Source organism: Phytophthora sojae (genome assembly GCF_000149755.1).
Source record: "Phytophthora sojae unplaced genomic scaffold PHYSOscaffold_2, whole genome shotgun sequence".
In the NCBI taxonomy this organism is placed as follows: domain Eukaryota; phylum Oomycota; class Peronosporomycetes; order Peronosporales; family Peronosporaceae; genus Phytophthora; species Phytophthora sojae.
The window spans coordinates 3,078,067-3,094,238 of record NW_009258116.1 but is presented as its reverse complement, the minus strand read 5'-3'; the positions used below and the strand labels follow the sequence as shown (position 1 = coordinate 3,094,238).

The 16,172-nt window shown below is 56.2% G+C and overlaps 7 protein-coding genes across 7 annotated transcripts; 4 read left to right on the top strand and 3 right to left on the bottom strand.

Annotated features, from left to right (window-relative positions):
* Window positions 1-582: 582 nt before the first annotated feature.
* Window positions 583-2,136, top strand: PHYSODRAFT_482921 (hypothetical protein; the record flags this gene model as incomplete). The annotated part of the gene is made up of 1 exon (XM_009520716.1): window positions 583-2,136. A coding segment is annotated over one exon (1,554 nt), but the record flags the coding sequence as incomplete, so codon positions are not given.
* Window positions 2,137-2,476: 340 nt separating this feature from the next.
* Window positions 2,477-5,018, top strand: PHYSODRAFT_486787 (hypothetical protein; the record flags this gene model as incomplete). Its single annotated transcript, XM_009520715.1, has 5 exons — window positions 2,477-2,653; window positions 2,882-3,581; window positions 3,678-4,165; window positions 4,379-4,645; window positions 4,761-5,018. The coding sequence occupies 5 exons, from the start codon at window positions 2,477-2,479 to the stop codon at window positions 5,016-5,018; spliced, it is 1,890 nt and encodes a 629-aa protein (XP_009519010.1).
* A 257-nt stretch (window positions 5,019-5,275) lies between these two features.
* On the bottom strand, window positions 5,276-7,052 carry PHYSODRAFT_310955 (hypothetical protein; the record flags this gene model as incomplete). Its single annotated transcript, XM_009520714.1, has 8 exons — window positions 5,276-5,338; window positions 5,407-6,008; window positions 6,087-6,143; window positions 6,209-6,350; window positions 6,413-6,478; window positions 6,548-6,640; window positions 6,717-6,838; window positions 6,911-7,052. The coding sequence occupies 8 exons, from the start codon at window positions 7,050-7,052 to the stop codon at window positions 5,276-5,278; spliced, it is 1,287 nt and encodes a 428-aa protein (XP_009519009.1).
* Window positions 7,053-7,286: 234 nt separating this feature from the next.
* On the bottom strand, window positions 7,287-11,393 carry PHYSODRAFT_255083 (putative copper-transporting ATPase; the record flags this gene model as incomplete). Its single annotated transcript, XM_009520713.1, has 2 exons — window positions 7,287-9,701; window positions 9,744-11,393. The coding sequence occupies 2 exons, from the start codon at window positions 11,391-11,393 to the stop codon at window positions 7,287-7,289; spliced, it is 4,065 nt and encodes a 1,354-aa protein (XP_009519008.1).
* Window positions 11,394-12,651: 1,258 nt separating this feature from the next.
* PHYSODRAFT_310953 (hypothetical protein) lies at window positions 12,652-13,978 on the top strand (the record flags this gene model as incomplete). Its single annotated transcript, XM_009520712.1, has 5 exons — window positions 12,652-12,825; window positions 12,915-13,320; window positions 13,394-13,560; window positions 13,634-13,801; window positions 13,880-13,978. 5 exons carry the CDS (start codon window positions 12,652-12,654, stop codon window positions 13,976-13,978), a joined length of 1,014 nt encoding a protein of 337 aa, XP_009519007.1.
* Window position 13,979: 1 nt separating this feature from the next.
* On the bottom strand, window positions 13,980-15,085 carry PHYSODRAFT_541353 (nitrilase/cyanide hydratase and apolipo protein N-acyltransferase-like protein; the record flags this gene model as incomplete). The annotated part of the gene is made up of 1 exon (XM_009520711.1): window positions 13,980-15,085. The coding sequence occupies one exon, from the start codon at window positions 15,083-15,085 to the stop codon at window positions 14,147-14,149; it is 939 nt and encodes a 312-aa protein (XP_009519006.1). The 3' UTR covers window positions 13,980-14,146.
* A 158-nt stretch (window positions 15,086-15,243) lies between these two features.
* Window positions 15,244-16,145, top strand: PHYSODRAFT_556385 (hypothetical protein; the record flags this gene model as incomplete). Its single annotated transcript, XM_009520710.1, has 5 exons — window positions 15,244-15,280; window positions 15,359-15,492; window positions 15,556-15,782; window positions 15,860-16,018; window positions 16,084-16,145. The coding sequence occupies exons 1-5, from the start codon at window positions 15,266-15,268 to the stop codon at window positions 16,143-16,145; spliced, it is 597 nt and encodes a 198-aa protein (XP_009519005.1). The 5' UTR covers window positions 15,244-15,265.
* Between the last annotated feature and the right edge of the window lie 27 nt (window positions 16,146-16,172).

Genomic DNA, 16,172 nt, shown 5'->3' with positions numbered 1-16,172 from the left:
ATCGATTGGTCTTGTTGGCGTTGTGCGTTCGAGGACAGTTGAGGTATGAACTCCTCGCTCTTTGGGGCCGCCATCGCTACTAGCACACTGTGCTCCCCCTTGGTAGTAAAAACATACGCAGCATGAGGGAGGAGACTCGACTCTGTCGATGCGCGGGGACCGCCAGGACGGCGGGTGTTCTCCATCACGCCGCTCCGTCTCAAAAGGGCAACTTCCGTCTGTCAAGCAGACCGGTGTTACAGCTCTTCAGGATCCGGATTAAGGCTTTCTATTGGTCGAAAAGAAAATGCTTTATTACCAATCGGATACTTTATAGGCTATTTGTATGGGCCAATGGGAGCGAAGCTGGACCTGGCTGGCCAGCAACCACTGGCGCCCAGCGCCGCGCCGCCACCCACACCCAGTTGGAAAACACAGCAGTCAAAGCGAACATGGTAAGTGAGGAGACGCGGTAGTGGCCCGGCCGTAGCGCGGGCCGTAGACGTCCGTAGAGCGTGCAACTTGCGCGGCTCAATAGCTGAGATCCCCACCTTTCAGATGCACTAATTTTTTTCTGCGCTTCCTTTCAATCCGTAACACTAGGGTGCCAACAACTTTGTGCTGTTCGAGTCAGCCTCGGGCTATGCGATCTTCGAGGTGGTGGAGAACGAGGAGATCGCCGGCCTCCTCGCCGAGGTGCAGGCGGCTGTGGCGGACGTGTCCTCGTTCGGCCGCATCGTGAAGCTCAAGGCCTTCCAGCCCTTCACGTCGGCGGAGAACGCCCTGGAGAACATCAACAACGTGTCGGAGGGTCTCGTGGGCGACGACCTCAAGAACTTCCTGGAGATGAACCTGCCCAAGGTGAAGGCCGGTAAGAAGGCCAAGTTCGCCCTGGGCGTGCAGGACAAGGGTCTGGCCCAGTCCATCTCGGACGACCTGAACGTGCCCTGCAACACAAGCGAGACGACGCTCGAGATCGTGCGCGGCGTTCGCATGCACTTCAGCACCTTTGTCAAGGAGCTGGCCAACGGCAACCTGGCCAAGGCCCAGCTCGGTCTCGGCCACTCGTATTCGCGTGCCAAGGTCAAATTCAACGTGAACCGCGCCGACAACATGATCATTCAGGCCATCGCCCTGCTCGACCAGATGGACAAGGACATTAACACGTTCGCCATGCGCGTGCGTGAGTGGTACTCGTGGCACTTCCCCGAGCTGGTCAAGATCGTCAACGACAACTACGTGTACGCTCGCTGCGCTTCGTTCATTAAGAACCGCAGCACGCTGAGCGAGGACTCGCTGGAGGAGCTGTCCAAGATCGTGCTGGACGAGGACAAGGCCCAGCAGATCCTGCACGCCGCCCGCTCCTCCATGGGCATGGACATGTCGGAGATCGACATGATCAACGTGGACAACTTCACCACGCGTCTCGTTAAGCTCGCCGAGTACCGTCGCCAGCTGCACGAGTACCTGGTGTCCAAGATGTCGACGGTGGCCCCCAACCTTGCCTCGCTCATTGGCGAGTCGGTGGGCGCTCGCCTCATCTCGCACGCTGGTTCGCTGACCAACCTGGCCAAGTGCCCGGCCTCGACTGTCCAGATTCTGGGTGCCGAGAAGGCTCTGTTCCGTGCCCTCAAGACCCGTGGCAACACCCCCAAGTACGGTTTGCTGTTCCACTCGACCTTCATCGGCCGCGCTGCTGCCAAGAACAAGGGCCGCATCTCGCGTTACCTTGCCAACAAGTGTGCCATCGCTTCGCGTATCGACTCGTTCATTGACGAGCCCACCACCAAGTACGGTGACAAGATGCGCGAGCAGGTGGAGGAGCGTCTGGCTTTCTACGAGAGCGGCGCCGCCCCCCGTAAGAACGCTGACGTGATGCTGGAGGTGTCTGAGGAGCTGAAGAAGGAGGCTGCTAAGGGCGACAAGAAGTCCAAGAAGGACAAGAAGTCGAAGAAGCGCCCCGCTGAGGACGAGGACGCTGACATGGAGGAGGTCAAGGAGGAGGTCAAGGAGGAGACCTCTTCCAAGAAGTCTAAGAAGGACAAGAAGAACAAGAAGCAGAAGAAGGAGGAGGCGGCTGAGGTGGAGGCACCCGCCGCTGACGCCGACAAGAAGAAGAAGAAGAAATCCAAGAAGAAATCCAAGACTGCGGAGTAGAGTGCCCCGCCCACCGACGCTAGCGGTAGTAGTACACTTATTCTCGTTGCGGTTTCTCTCTTTCTTTTGACGGTCTGGTTGCTGCCGCCGAGCGTGTTGTACAGTTCGATAACGCTGGCCGTGCGCTACAAGGCTCAATATATTTGCAATCCCATTCATGTCTTCACACTTTCTTCTTCTTGCTGCCTCTTCCTTCGCGGACAACATCTTGTCCCTGATCCGTTGCGGGGCCGTTGCAGTGCGTTTCAACTCTGCGTCGATTCATGCATGGTGCACTTCCGCCGCATTCGAGAAACTCGTCTTCTTGATAGCTTACTGAGGTCCTTCGTCTTCGACGGCGATGGCGGATAACAATGACCCGGCCTTCATGCCACTGATCCCAGGCATGCGGTCGTGCCACTACGAACAAATGACCAAGCCGCACTTCCGCCGAGGCCAGCTCCTGGAGCGCATGTCGATAGGCAAACTGACCTCGACCGAAAAAATGCAATCGGCACCTGCGACCGCATTTCGCTCGGTCGTATCTGCTGCCACCGCCGCAAAGTCCCAGGAGCTGCGGCCGACGACAACTACACAAGCTACCTACGTCGCTCCACCCCAACCCGAGCTGAATCGTCTACAGCTCCCTAGCTCCAAGTACCGAGTCGACTCGAAGCAACCGGCTTGGATCACACACGATCGACTCGTGCTGCGATTCTTCGCGTACTTCACGGAGCCGGTTGAGCTCGTCGACGGACGAACCGAGAGCAGGGTCAGACGCGTCGTCGTGTGCTTCTACCTGAGTGACCGATCCATCTCGATCTCCGAGCCTCGAGTGGCGAACAGCGGCATTTCACAGGGAGAATTCATGCGACGAACTGTCGCTCGGAAGAGCGGCAACAAGAGCAACTCGTTGCCTCGGGAGAATATCTCGGACGACTTCTACTCGCCTGAAGACTTTCGCATCGGCGGGGAGTTGCGTTTGTACGGGCGAATCTTCCACATCGTCGACTGTGATGCTGCGACCAGGAGTTTCTACTCCGAAGCGCTTGGCGAGACGTTGGCATCGCCACGCATGTACCCGGACGAGTCAAGATCCAGAATGGACGAGGTCGACGAGCTGAAGAACACACTGCGCGTACGCACCCGCGCACTTGGGGCCAGCAAGGCGGAAGCCACGCGGAAATTCCACGACCTGAGCCAAAAGGTCCTGCGGTTCTACGCGTCCTGGCACGACGATCACCCGCTGTATCCCGAGACTCGACACTTTGTGATTCACTACTATCTGTGCGACGACACTGTGGAGATCGTGGAAGCCCGTGACAGAAATCGAGAACGTGGGCGAGGACAGTTCGGTGTTTTGCTTTCGCGTAGGAAGCTGGCAAGAGAGCCCAGGACAGGCAAAAGACAGCAGAATGACGACAATGAAGAAACCTACTTCATTACGGACCGAGACTTGCGGTGCGGTGAATGGATCAACGTATTTTCGAGACGGTTGCTACTGGAAGACTGCGATGCTTTCACTCGCGACTATTATCTCGAGACCCACGGGGTGACCCAAGAGAAGTTCGAGCCGCCAACTCTTGAAACACCACAAACTGCTCCAAAGTGGAAACTCTTTCAGGCTGCGCAGCCACCTCAGCCAGCTCTTGCTTCAAACGGCCGAGGCACTAGCGGATATTCCGCCAACAACAACAACAGCTGCATGCAAGGCGGTCTCGTAGCTCCGATCCCAGGCGGTCAGAGTTGTGGACGAAGTTTCGTGACCCCGCTCTGCCGAGACGATGATCTGGACGGGAAGCAGTTGCGCTTTCGTGCACGCTTTCAAGGACTCCCACGCGGCGACATGAACGCACAGCGAGAATTCGTCGTCACCTACTTCTTGGAGGACGAAACGCTGGCAGTATTCGAGCCACGCGTACGGAATTCAGGGGTGTTAGGTGGCCGCTTCCTCGACCGCGCTCGTTTTCGAAAATATCCTAAGCTTTCAAACACTACCGGGGCACGAGATGGAACCGTTCCGATGCACTACCAGGCATCCGACATGTATGTCGGTGCCGTGCTTTGCTTCGAGTTCTCACCCCACCAACGACTGGAGCTCTTTGAAGCAGACTCGCAGACATTGAGCTTCTGCGAAAGTCACCCGGAGATTTTCCGCTTTTCAGACAGCTCAGCGGTGCTAGCACTAGCAGCCAAGTTGTGGATGAAGGGGTCTCGTCAGTTGGACTTGCGAGGCGAATGGCGGCAACTTGATACAAAAAAGTCACACTTGGTGACTCTGACAACCATGAAGAATGTCATGGGTCGAGCTGGATTTACTTCAAGCATGAACGAACAGCAAGTGATAACCTTGTTCCGGAGGTTTGCGAGCGATCCCGTCGGGTTCGATAATAACCAGGTTCAGGAGCCACTTTTCGCGTACGACGACTTCTGCGATATCCTCGCGGCACTTGTGAACAAACCGCCAACCCACGAGGAGCGTGGAGATCCAGCACGCAGCATAAGTTCCAAACTGATGAAAATCCCTAGAGTGAGACGCTTGCTGTCTTCTGTTGGATCAAAACTGGTATCGGTGAGTGATCTACTGCGCGTTCTAGAAGACCGATCCATGAGTCTGTCAACGCCTGAAGTGGACGTGTTAACAGCGCGGTTTGCCTCCAGTAATGGGAGGATTGACATCCATCGCCTGTGCGACTACGTCTTTCAATTACCCACCGGCCACCAGGAAGCCGTCGACTCCAAGGATATCAATTTCAGCTTGGATTTCGGTGGTGGGGGAGACGAAGCCTTACCTCCAGGGTCGGCGAGTACTCCTTCAACAAAGAGATCGGAATACAACACAGAAACACCTCTGCTGTCTGCTCGGAAAACTACGGGAGGGGTGCAGACTACTCAACCATTAGCAGATCCTCGAGTTGTAAGTTTGCTACAGCGAGTTTTTGGAACACGGAAATACCAGCTACGGAAAACTCTACGCGAGCGAGACAGCGAGAAAAGCGGGCGACTTTGTGAAGATGAATTCATGGACGCTCTTTTATCGGTGGAGCCACAGCTATCGGACGACGACTCCTACCTGCTCGCTGACGCGTTCTTCCCGACCAACAACTGCTACGTAGACTACCCCGTGCTGCTTGACAGTGCGTTTCGAAACTAAGTTGCTCTAGTACTCAGTCGAGGGAGCAGCCCAACTAGGCTCGGGCACTTTGTACACCTGACCGTCAAGCTATGAATCACACACAAGTGCAAGTTAGTGTCAACGCTATCGCCATCGTGCTAATTGCTGAACGTTACCTTGTACTCTAGTGCGTGCAGCCAGATCTTCGAGCAGTGTAGTTGCGTCTCATTAAAAGCTTCAGCTTCACCGACGTAGCACCACGTGCAAGTCCGCTTCATAAACTCCCCTTCGCTCTCCTCCTCCTTTCGAGGCGTGGAGAAATCTACCGGGTCCTTAGGCGGAAGATCGGCCTTGCTGCGTTTGGCATCTGCGATCTCTTTCGCGCGCTCTGTGCTTTCTCCAAAGTGCAGCTCTCCTCCGTAGCAAGGATCGTTGGCGATAGGAAACCCAATAAGCTGCAGATGCAGACGAATCTGATGCGTTCGACCCGTGATCGGTTTGCACTCCATCAGGCTAGTGCATTTGTCCGTGCGGATCAGCTTCACTAAAGTCTCCGAAGACTTTCCTTCTTCGTGGCACTCCCAGACGCCGTCACGAGCGGAAAGACAGCGAAGCGGGCAGCTGATGAGGACGCCACCTTCCTTTGGGAATGAAATCTCGCTGGCAGGGCAGGTCACTTTTGCTGAGCTAACCAGCTTCTCTTGGACTGCGGGGTCCAGAAGATCAGGAAACTGTCCGCGCACACGGGCCAAATACATCTTGGAGGCCTGGCGATTAGCTGGTTGATTGTTGCAGAAGACACGGATATATGTAAGATACAAATGCGAATCCCGTTCAACAGCAGCGCAAACCTTACCAATGATCGCCGACAGAGCCTTCGCCTTAGCAGCATTTTTCGCCAGGAGGACGACACCTGTTAAGATATCAAACTCTGGTGAGCATCAATTCTCAAGCCTGAAATTGCATCTCATGACTTACCTGACGTCAGCCGATCGAGCCGATGAACGATATTCAGTTGCGGGAGATCAGGGCGGGTAGCCTGCACGATCGAGTGCAGCGAGTTGTGCCGATACGCGCCGCACGGGTGGGTGGGCATGGAAGGTGGCTTTGACACTACGATCTGAATGGTGCAAACTCTGGGTAAGCACAACCACCGTCAAAGTGAACCACCAGCACACGTACCAAATCGTCGTCTTCGTAGACGACCGAAACCTCTTCTCCCGACACGGGCGGTTCGTGGCGATGAGCCTGTCCAAAGAACACATTCAGTTAACAACCAAGTAGCAGCAGCGATGCCATTGTAGCACGCAGACTTACCGTATGGATGATCAAGTCTCCGTTCTTGATGACGGTGTCTGCAGGCACGATCTTGTGGTTCACTGAGATGCGTCCAGACGCGATGGCGAATTTCTACAACATACAGCCCCACTGCATGTAAGCCTCCCAAACTCTAATACATGTAAAACAACAAAATGCTACCACTCACGTAATACTCCGGCGAATTGGCCCCAAACTCCTTTGTGAAAATCTCCAGAAGTTGCCGGTCGAACCACCTCGCCTTGGCAAAAGTGCGAAACTCATACACATACGGCTCAACCATGCGATAGCCTGCAACCATAGCAACCAAATCAGCCCCAAATCTACAAGTAACAACTTCCTCAATAGTATAAGAGCCGTTACCATTGGCGAATGAATACTTGGGTGCCTCGGCCTGGAAGTGCTTGGCGTTCTTGGCGTCGCGCTTGGACTTGCGCTTCTTGGCCTGGCGCTCGACGGGGTCCCTTTCCGCTCTGCGCAGCTTTTTCAGCTGTCTCTTGGACATGCCATCGATCTCTTGCGCCGTAGAATCCGTCGCCACAACCGCCTCAGCGGGCTGCGGCTCCGCTTCAGCGACAGCAGCTCCGTCTTCGTGCTCCATTGAAATGGTTGCCAACAATATCAAGTTTGCGTTTAGAGCTACATGTAATACGAAATTTGTATTGAATATTACCAAAAGTGTAAGTTGAAGTGCACTGCAACATGAACTTTAGCTAGCGTGCTTTTCTCTAACTTTACTTTACTCGAGCGTGCTGGACGCGAGCAGCGGCGTGGTGACTGTCGGCTTCTTGAAGAGCAGCGACTTGGTGTCGTCCACGCTGAAGTCCTCGGGCAGAGCTGGAGGAGTGTAGTACCGGAGCAAGAGCGAGGACGTGACCACCGACACGGACGACATGGCCATGGCGCCACCCGCAAACATGGGCGGGATGCTGAAGCCGAACGGGTACAGCACGCCCGCGGCCAGCGGAATCAGCAGACAGTTGTAGCCCAGCGCCCACACGTAGTTCAGCCGGATGCGGTTGAAGATGGTCCGGGACAAGTCCAGCGCCGTGATGACGTCGAACAGGTTCGCCTTCATGAGCACCATGCCGGCAGTCTCGACGGCGATCTCAGTGCCGCCACCAATGGCGATACCCAGGTCCGCTTGAGCCAGAGCAGGCGAGTCGTTGATGCCGTCGCCCACCATAGCCACAATGCGCCCGGTGCTCTGCAGCTGCTTGACCTTCGACGACTTCTGGGACGGAACCACCTCGGCCATGACGTTGCGACGGCTGATGCCGAGCTGGTCGGCAATGGTGAACGCCGTTCGTGCGTTGTCTCCCGTCACCATCCACACCTCCAGCCCCATTTGCTTCAGCTTCTTCAGCGTACGGATCGACTCCTTGCGGGGAGCATCGGCAACACCGAAGACAGCGCTCAGTTCATCGTCGACACCCATGTAAATGGTCGTCTTGCCGGCATTCTGGAAAGTCAGCGTGGCCTGCTGTAGCACGATGCTCGTCATACGCTTGAGCCCATTGTCTGCCATCCATTCGCGGTTGCCGATGATAACCTTGTGCTCGCCCACCATACAGGCAATACCCCGTCCAGAAACTCCGCGGAACCCCGTCGGCTGTTCAAGAGACGATGAGATGAACTTCGCATACTCGATAATCGCCTTGCTAAGCGGGTGTTCACTGCCAAGTTCAGCCGAGCCAGCAAGAATAATTAGCTCTTCGGTGCTCAGCTTCTTGCTGAGCACCACCACGTCCGTCACCACTGGCTTCCCCACGGTCAGAGTTCCCGTCTTGTCGAACAGAATTGTGTTCACGCTGTGTGCAGCCTGCAGCGGCTCACCGCCCTTGATCAGTACACCGTGTTCAGCACCAACACCCGTTCCAACCATAACTGCCGTAGGCGTTGCCAAGCCCAACGCACACGGACACGCCACTACGAGCGTAGCGATGCCGAAGTTGAAGGCAAACACAAACTTGCTGTCGGTGTGTGGAATCCAGCTTTCCGGAACGACCTCAAAGGCGCACAAGATGTACCACGCCGAGAATGTCAGGAAGGACAGCCCCAGCACGGTTGGGACGAAAATGGATGCAACGTAGTCTGCGTACGCTTGAATCGGCGCTTTTGAGGTCTGCGCGTCCTCCACGAGGCGAATGATCTGGCTCAGCGCAGTATCGTTATCCACACCCGTAACCTTCATGTGGAACAGCCCGTCTACATTAACCGTTGCCCCCAACACGCGGTCACCAGACACCTTCTTGATCGTCTTGGATTCACCCGTCAGCATGGACTCGTCAATCCGACCTTCGCCGTACACGATGACACCATCCGCGGGGATTGAAGATCCACGAACAACCTTCAAAGTGTCTCCGCGCTGCACCAATTCGATCGGCACGACCCGTTCTTCCCGGATCCTTGTTCCATCAGCGCTGAAAACCAGCAGTGTAGCCGACTTAACCTGCAGCTCCATCAACTTGCTCAATGCAGCCGACGTTTTGCCCTTGGCAATCGACTCCAAGAACTTGCCGAGGATCACAAACGAAATCAGCATCGACGACGTCATGAACATGTCCGGGTTGGCGACGCTTGAATCGTTCAGCAAGAAGGCACGGATGATGCTGAACACACCGTAGAAGTACGCACAGTTCGAGCCCATGGATACCAAGAACGACATACCAAGCACTCGGTTCTTCATTCCCTTCCAGGCATCCACGTGAAAGCGGCGGGCAGGATAAAACTGCACTGGGGTAGCTAGAATCGCCACAAGCAATGTCTGCCACGAAATGCCTGGCAGGATTCCCGATGCCAGACCGTGCTCAACGGCTTCGATGTTGTCAAGCACCATCATGATAAGAAGAACCGGGAACGTGAAAAGCACCGAGACGAAGAAGTCGATGCGGTATCGCGTGATTTCTTTTGCACGCTGGTCTCCAAGGGCCTTCTGAGCCTCTGCCCCGGACACGTACGAGGCGTCGTACCCGATGTCTTCAACTGTTTCAACCAGCGTTCGGATACCGACCACGTCCTTATCAAAGCGAATCGTTGCTTTCTCCGTCGCAAAGCTGACGACGGCAGATATCACACCTTCCGTTTGCTTGAGTGCGTTTTCCACCGAGTTGGAGCACGAGTTGCAGGTCATTCCACCGACCAAAAGCGTCGCCTCCCCAATGTCAGTTTTGTCTGAATTGATAGAGATCGCCACATCATCGGACGTAGTCGAAGAAGCTTCTTCCGTTTTCGCTGATAGCTCGGCAGTCTTCTCCACGCTTGAGGGCGCTGCCAGCGTTGCTGGCTTGACCAAACGAGCACTGAACTTCGAGCCGGCGCTTCGAACAACTTGCAGCAAGTCCTCGTCGTTGAATTGTCCATCCGGGTCAACTTCAACGGTTGCCTTCTTCGATGAAAAGTCTACAGACGCCGAGACGACGCCTTCGGTCTCACTGAGGGCTTTCTGGACTTTGCGCGCGCAGTTCTTGGCGCAACTCATGCCCTCAATTTCAAGCAACACAGTGCGCGGCGTCAGAGACGGAACGTACACTGCTGCATCCAACTTGGCGCCCGCACCACGGACAACGTCGATCAGATCATTCTCCGTGAGAGAACTACCAGCTTCAAGCTGCACGGTAGCGCGCTTCAGCGGAAAATCCACAGTCGCGCTCTCCACGGTCGGCACCGCGTTCAAAGCCCTCTCAATTTTGCTCGCGCAGTTTTTCGCACAGCTCATGCCCTCAACCGCCAGAAGAATTGTGCGCGGGCCGCTCGTAGGCGTCGCCACTGTCGCCGTGAACTTCTGGCCGGCTGAACGCACCACGTCAATCAGCTCGGTTTCCGTCAAGTGGCTGCCAGTCTCCAAGAAAATCGTCGCCCGCTTCGTATCGAAGTCCACCTTCGCATTGATGACTCCCTTTGCGCCGTTCAGCGCGTCCTGGACCTTTCTAGCGCAATTCTTCGCGCAGCTCATGCCATCGATCTTGAGGTAGACCACGCGCGAGTCGCCGTCATTGCTGAAGAGCTCGTAGCGCGACGCGTCGAACTTCTTGCCAGCACCGCGAACAACCTGGATCAAGTCTTCCTCCGCGACCTTACTCTCGGGCTCCAGGATGATCGTCGCGCGCTTGTTACCGAAGTCCACAGTGGCGTCAATGACCCCCTCGGCACTCTGCAGCGCCGCCTGAACCTTCGTCGCGCAGTTCTTGGCGCAGCTCATGCCAGTGACATTCAGTAAGATCGCGCCTGGAACGGAGCTCGTGCGCTCCTTCTTCTCCTTGGCAATGGACGCGCTGAACCTCGGGTTCGCGGCGCGGATGTACTTGATGAGGTCCACCTCTGTGGCTGTGCAGCCCTTGGCCAGAGCCACCTCCGCCGTCTTAGACTTGGAGTCCACGTGAATGTGCAGCACGCCCGGGATCTGCTCCAGCGCGCGGATCACCTGGCGGCCGCAGTTGGTCATGCAGCGCATGCCCTCAACGCGCAGACGCACGATGCGCTCGCGGTGCTGCCACACCGGGTAGGCCACGAGCTGCTCGGGCGTGGCGCGTCGCACTTCGTCGGCCAGCGCCGCCTCCGCCGCCTCGTCCGCGCGGCGGCGCAGCTCGATCCTCGCCAGCTTGTCCAGCAGGTCCAGCTGCACGCTGTGCACGCCCAGAGCGCTGGCCTTGAGCGCCGACTCGATCTTGGACGCGGCCTCCTGGTCTCCGTCGGAGAGCCCCGGCACCACGAGGAACACCACGCGGTCCTCTTCGTCGCGCCGCTGGGACGACGTCACGCTGGGCACGTCCTCGGCCGCGGGCACGCACGCGCCGTCCTGCACGCCACGCACCAGCGGCAGCAGCTCCTGGTCCGTCACCACCATCGGTATCGCGTCTCCAGGAGAAATGAGAAATGAGGTGGTGTCGGAAGCAAGATTGGGGCGGCAACCACCCTGCGAGTCGCAGGCTGCGACCCACGAAAAGTTGAAGCGGGTCGCTTGGGAGTTTTAAGGAGGGCCAATCAGCGAATTTTGCTGGTTTTCAACCAATCCCGACGCGCGTTGATATCATAATCGATTACGAAGCACATCACCCTGGAACTGTAACGGAAAAACTGGGGATGAAATGGAGCGCTTGGCTTGCCAGCCAGGTTACAGCCCCATCAATGTAGAATGACATCTTGAGAAGACCACAAGGCTTTTGGACTCTTAGAGACACCAGCGTCCACATCGCTGTCATGCATTCACAGGTACAGTACAGGATACTGACTCAGACCAGACTTCTAGATTTCACGTGCTTAGCATTCGGCGAACCTTCTTGTCCACCTCTGTTGTCCACCTCTATGGGGTTCCCCCGTTTGGACTCAAGTTTGACGTCAAATCCTGGCAGACGAAGTTACCTCAACGCTGAGCTACTGCTCTTGCTTTCCGACAGTGAGAGAAACACTGTGCATTACTCTACCGAGCTACGTACGGCGTATTATTTGACGGAGAGAGCAGTGCTTGGATGTTACGCTACATCTAGCAAACCATGAAACACTTCTAGAGTAGCCATCACTTAGAGCTGTAGTGGATTCCTAGTAAAAAATTACGGAGTAAATTCACATACTTCTACACTAGCAGTACCAGTGCTAACACTAACGCTGCTGCATTCTCCGTAGATATAAACTCGCGTTGATGAGTTCTCGTCAAGAACTCGAGAACTTCTCGATGCTATAAGAATCTGCGAATTTGACATTGCAGTGGAGTGGCCAATTTAGAGCTTAAAAGGCTTGCTCCGGCGACTGAAGTCCAGTCTGCACTACTTAAGTACTGCTGTTCAGAATCACGATCGCTCCAATTGCTCTCCCTGCCAACCAGCTCACCAAATATTCGCCGTGTAAGATTTGTTTCCTGCGAGCAACTGAGACTATTACATGCACACGTAGAAAATGCCCACGTCGTCGGGCAATCAAATGAACCACAGACAATGTCGGTGGCGAGGCACGGTCCATGACCACGATGTGATTTTCAGCTCGCCGTCCGACAATCCACGACCCGTTTCATCACACGTCGCAGATTTGTTTTAAAACCCATCTTAATCACCCAAAAACCCAACTGCACCACCACACGTTTTGACTCTCCTTGTTTTTGGTGCTGCGCCATGCTGTCGACGGCGCGGCTGCTACGGCTCGCGCTGAGGCAGGCGGGCCCCGCCAGCGCGACGCTGCAACTGCGGAACCTTCATGCGTCTGCTGTGGTGCCGGCTCGACGCAATCGCAGAGGCTCGCCCAGCGGTTCGTCCTCCAAGCCAGCGGCGGTTTTCCAAGGCGGCGAGGTGCGTTTGCGTGTAATTTGACCACTGCATTATTCGTGGGCATCCCTTCACTAAACCGTGGCGATGCTGGGATCAATTAATGTGAAAAGGGTGATGATGAGGAGTTCGCCAAGTGGTTCGAGGAGATGCAGAAGCAGTATCCGAGCAAGGCCCAGGTGCAAGAAGAGGAGGAGCTGCCGGAGACGATGGAGCTGGTCGAGGAGGAGGAAGACGAGCACGACGACGGCGAGGACCCGGATGAGGAGACCGAAAAGTTCCTGGATGAGGCTGAAGAGCTCTTCCGCCTCAGTCCTGCTGAGTTCCAGAAGCGAATGGACTCGTTCGACCAGCGCCACGCTGACGAGATCGATGACGAGGACGAGGAAGACCCCGACGACATTGAGCGCGCCACGGAGCGTATCCCGAAGAAGAAGCTGCTGAAGGTGCTGGGAGAGCTGAACCCGAACAGTGCGTCGACGGGCAAGAACGCGGAGCGCATGCCGAACCCGGGCCTGAGTACGTGAAGCGTTTCCTGGCGGAAACAAATGGTTCTCATATCCATCGATCTCTTGTCGAAATGCTGCTGTAGAAACCAAGAACATGGCGCCACTGGAGAAGAAGCCCAAGCAGCCTAAGGCTGAGCGCGTGACGTATCGCCAGGAGAGCGTGGGTATTGCCGTGCTGGAATTTGTGCAGAACCTACTGATGGAGGACGCTGATGTGTCGGGGGCTGATATTGTCCCTACCATTGTCGAGGTGAGTCATCAACTTGTGCCCATGTTGTTTGGCCATGCTCTAACTACTACAATTCCTCTCTCCTGCAATTCAGGCGAACGTGTCTCCTGACCTGCGCCGGGTCGTGCTCTTCTGGGAACCTGTACGCTTGAACTCGGAGAACCAGAAGATTGGAAAGAAGAAAATCGAGGCTGTGAAGAACCGACTTCAGCGCCAGGAGCGTTGGGTCCGCCGTAACGTCACTCAGCACCTGAATCTGAAGGTGCGTACGCGAAACACTTCTGTGGCAAGTTGGCCATGGCTCTGATCGCTTACTATTGTTTTATTTGTCTTTGCGAAGTACTCTCCTGTCGTCCAGTTCAAGCAGCAGACGGAAGCCAAGGCCGAAGAGGCACGGACGCTGTTTGAGGACGAGATGAAGTGGCTAGACAGAGTGTAAAATCTTTCGCCCTACAATAGTAGACACTTTGTTGGGGATTGTATTACCCACTCACAATGCTGAGTTACGTCATGCACTCACAGTCGGAAGCTGTTCATCACATGGCCCGCCTCGCGTAGAAGAAACGAGTCTAAATCGAAGCGGAAGCCTTGCGACGATGCCAGCATTTTACTTCTGCACAAGCTCGTAGATGTCCGTGCGCGTCTGGTTCGAGGTGGGGATGTTGCGGCGCATCTCCTCGACCTTCTCGATCTCCACGTCGGCGTACACAATGGTCTCGCCGTGGTCGCACGTGGCCACAACCTCGCCCCAGGGAGAGATCACGGTGGAGTGGCCCCAAGCCTGGTAGCCGCCCTCCGGGCCACGCGCAGGAGACGTCGCAGCCACGTACAGCTGGTTGTCCACAGCGCGAGCGCGCTGCAGGAGCTCCCAGTGCGCCGGGCCGGTGGTGAGGTTGAAGGCGCCCGGGAAGAGCAGCACCTTGGCGCCCTGCTTCTTCATGAGCATGGACAGCTCCGGGAAGCGGATGTCGTAGCAGATGCCGACGCCCATCTTGCCGTAGGGCGTGTCGAAGAGCGTCAAGCTGTTGCCCGGGGACAGCGTGTCCGACTCCTTGAAGGTGATCTTGCCGGGCACGTCAATGTCGAACAGGTGCACCTTGCGGTGCTTGCCGAGGATCTCGCCCTCGGGCGAGTAGATGACGCTCGTGTTGTAGACCTTGCCGGCCGCGTCCTTCTCGGGGATGGAGCCGCCCACCAGGAAGATCTGGAGCTTGGCAGCCAGCTGCGACAGCGCGTAGGTGGACGGGTGGTCCTTCTCGTTCAGCAGCTCCTTCTTCTCCGGGATCTCCTCGGCGTACTGCGGGAAGGACGTGGTGGCGTACGGCGAGTTCCAGCACTCGGGCAGCGACACGACCTGCGCCGCGTTCTTGGCGGCCTCCGTCACGGCGGCCGTGGCCGTGGCGATGTTCTTCTGCTTGTCATCGCCCACGGCGATCTGGCACAGCGCCAGCTTGAACGTGGGGGCGGCGGTGCTCATGGGGCTTGAGAGACGGGTGGCGCGCACGAGAGGCGAGCGAGCTTGGGATCTGACGAGGCGGCTAAGCATTTTCCCCGATCCTCAGCTTTTGGTTGTCAGTCACCGACCTAGTCTAGGCATTTAACAAACCTAGCGTAAGACTAATGTAGGCTGCTGTGCTGGGATGATGTGGTCCACAGGCAACTTGAATCGCGTGTCACCGCACGCCGGCATCCAAGAACCGGAGGAACGAACGATCGATCCATTGACATGCTGCCTCTGCGGGTAACGCAGCGCTGCATACATGCATGAATGGAAGGGAAGATTGAGTGTGTGCATTAACGGCTGTTCATACTACTGCAGTTTGCTCGCCAGATTCGTCGCGTTGGCTTCAGCCACACGCCGCTGCGTCGGCTCAGCTACGGGGCGGCCCCGCACTCTGGCAACCAGGACAACTCGAGCTTCTTCACTCTGCTGACGCTGGCGGGTGTCGTCGGGTACGGGGATCAGGGCATATTTTGTAGTTAATTCTTCGCTAACGCTCTGTCGCTTGCTGCTAGTGGTGTGGCGTACGTGTACTACGACCCGGATGTGCTACCCGAGAGCGTGAAGAAGTGGCTGCCGATCCAGGAGCCGGAGGGCCGCGGCATGAGTCTGGAGGAGTACGAGCAGTGGCGCGCCAAGCAGGCTGGATACCCGACGGTCGTCACGCAGAAGAAGGAGGAGGAAGAGACGCAGTCTGCCCACTCGAAGGAGGAGGAAGATGTTGAACCGCCCAGCATGGAGGGTTCGTAATGTGCAGCTATTGTTGGTGGATATGACTGATCTTTAGGTTAACTTGATACGGATTGCTTGTGACGGCAGATGACATTCCTATCCCCCACGGAGACGTGTCGCCTACGGAAATGAAGGCATCACTGGAGAAGCTCCTGGCGGAGGCGCGTGAGAACGAGGCCGCTTTCATTGCTGACATCAAGTCGAACCGTGTCCCGGTGTCCGACGAAGATCGCCAGATGGCAAGTTGTTAAGTTGGTCAATGTTTCGAGTAGGGTTGCTGACATGTTTACTTGTTGGGATGCAGCTGCAAGCGTTCAAGGACGAGAAGGCACGACTAAAGAAACAGCTTAAGTTCCTGAAGTCCAGCAAGTAAGGCGAGCAGTGCAATTTGTTAGCGCAG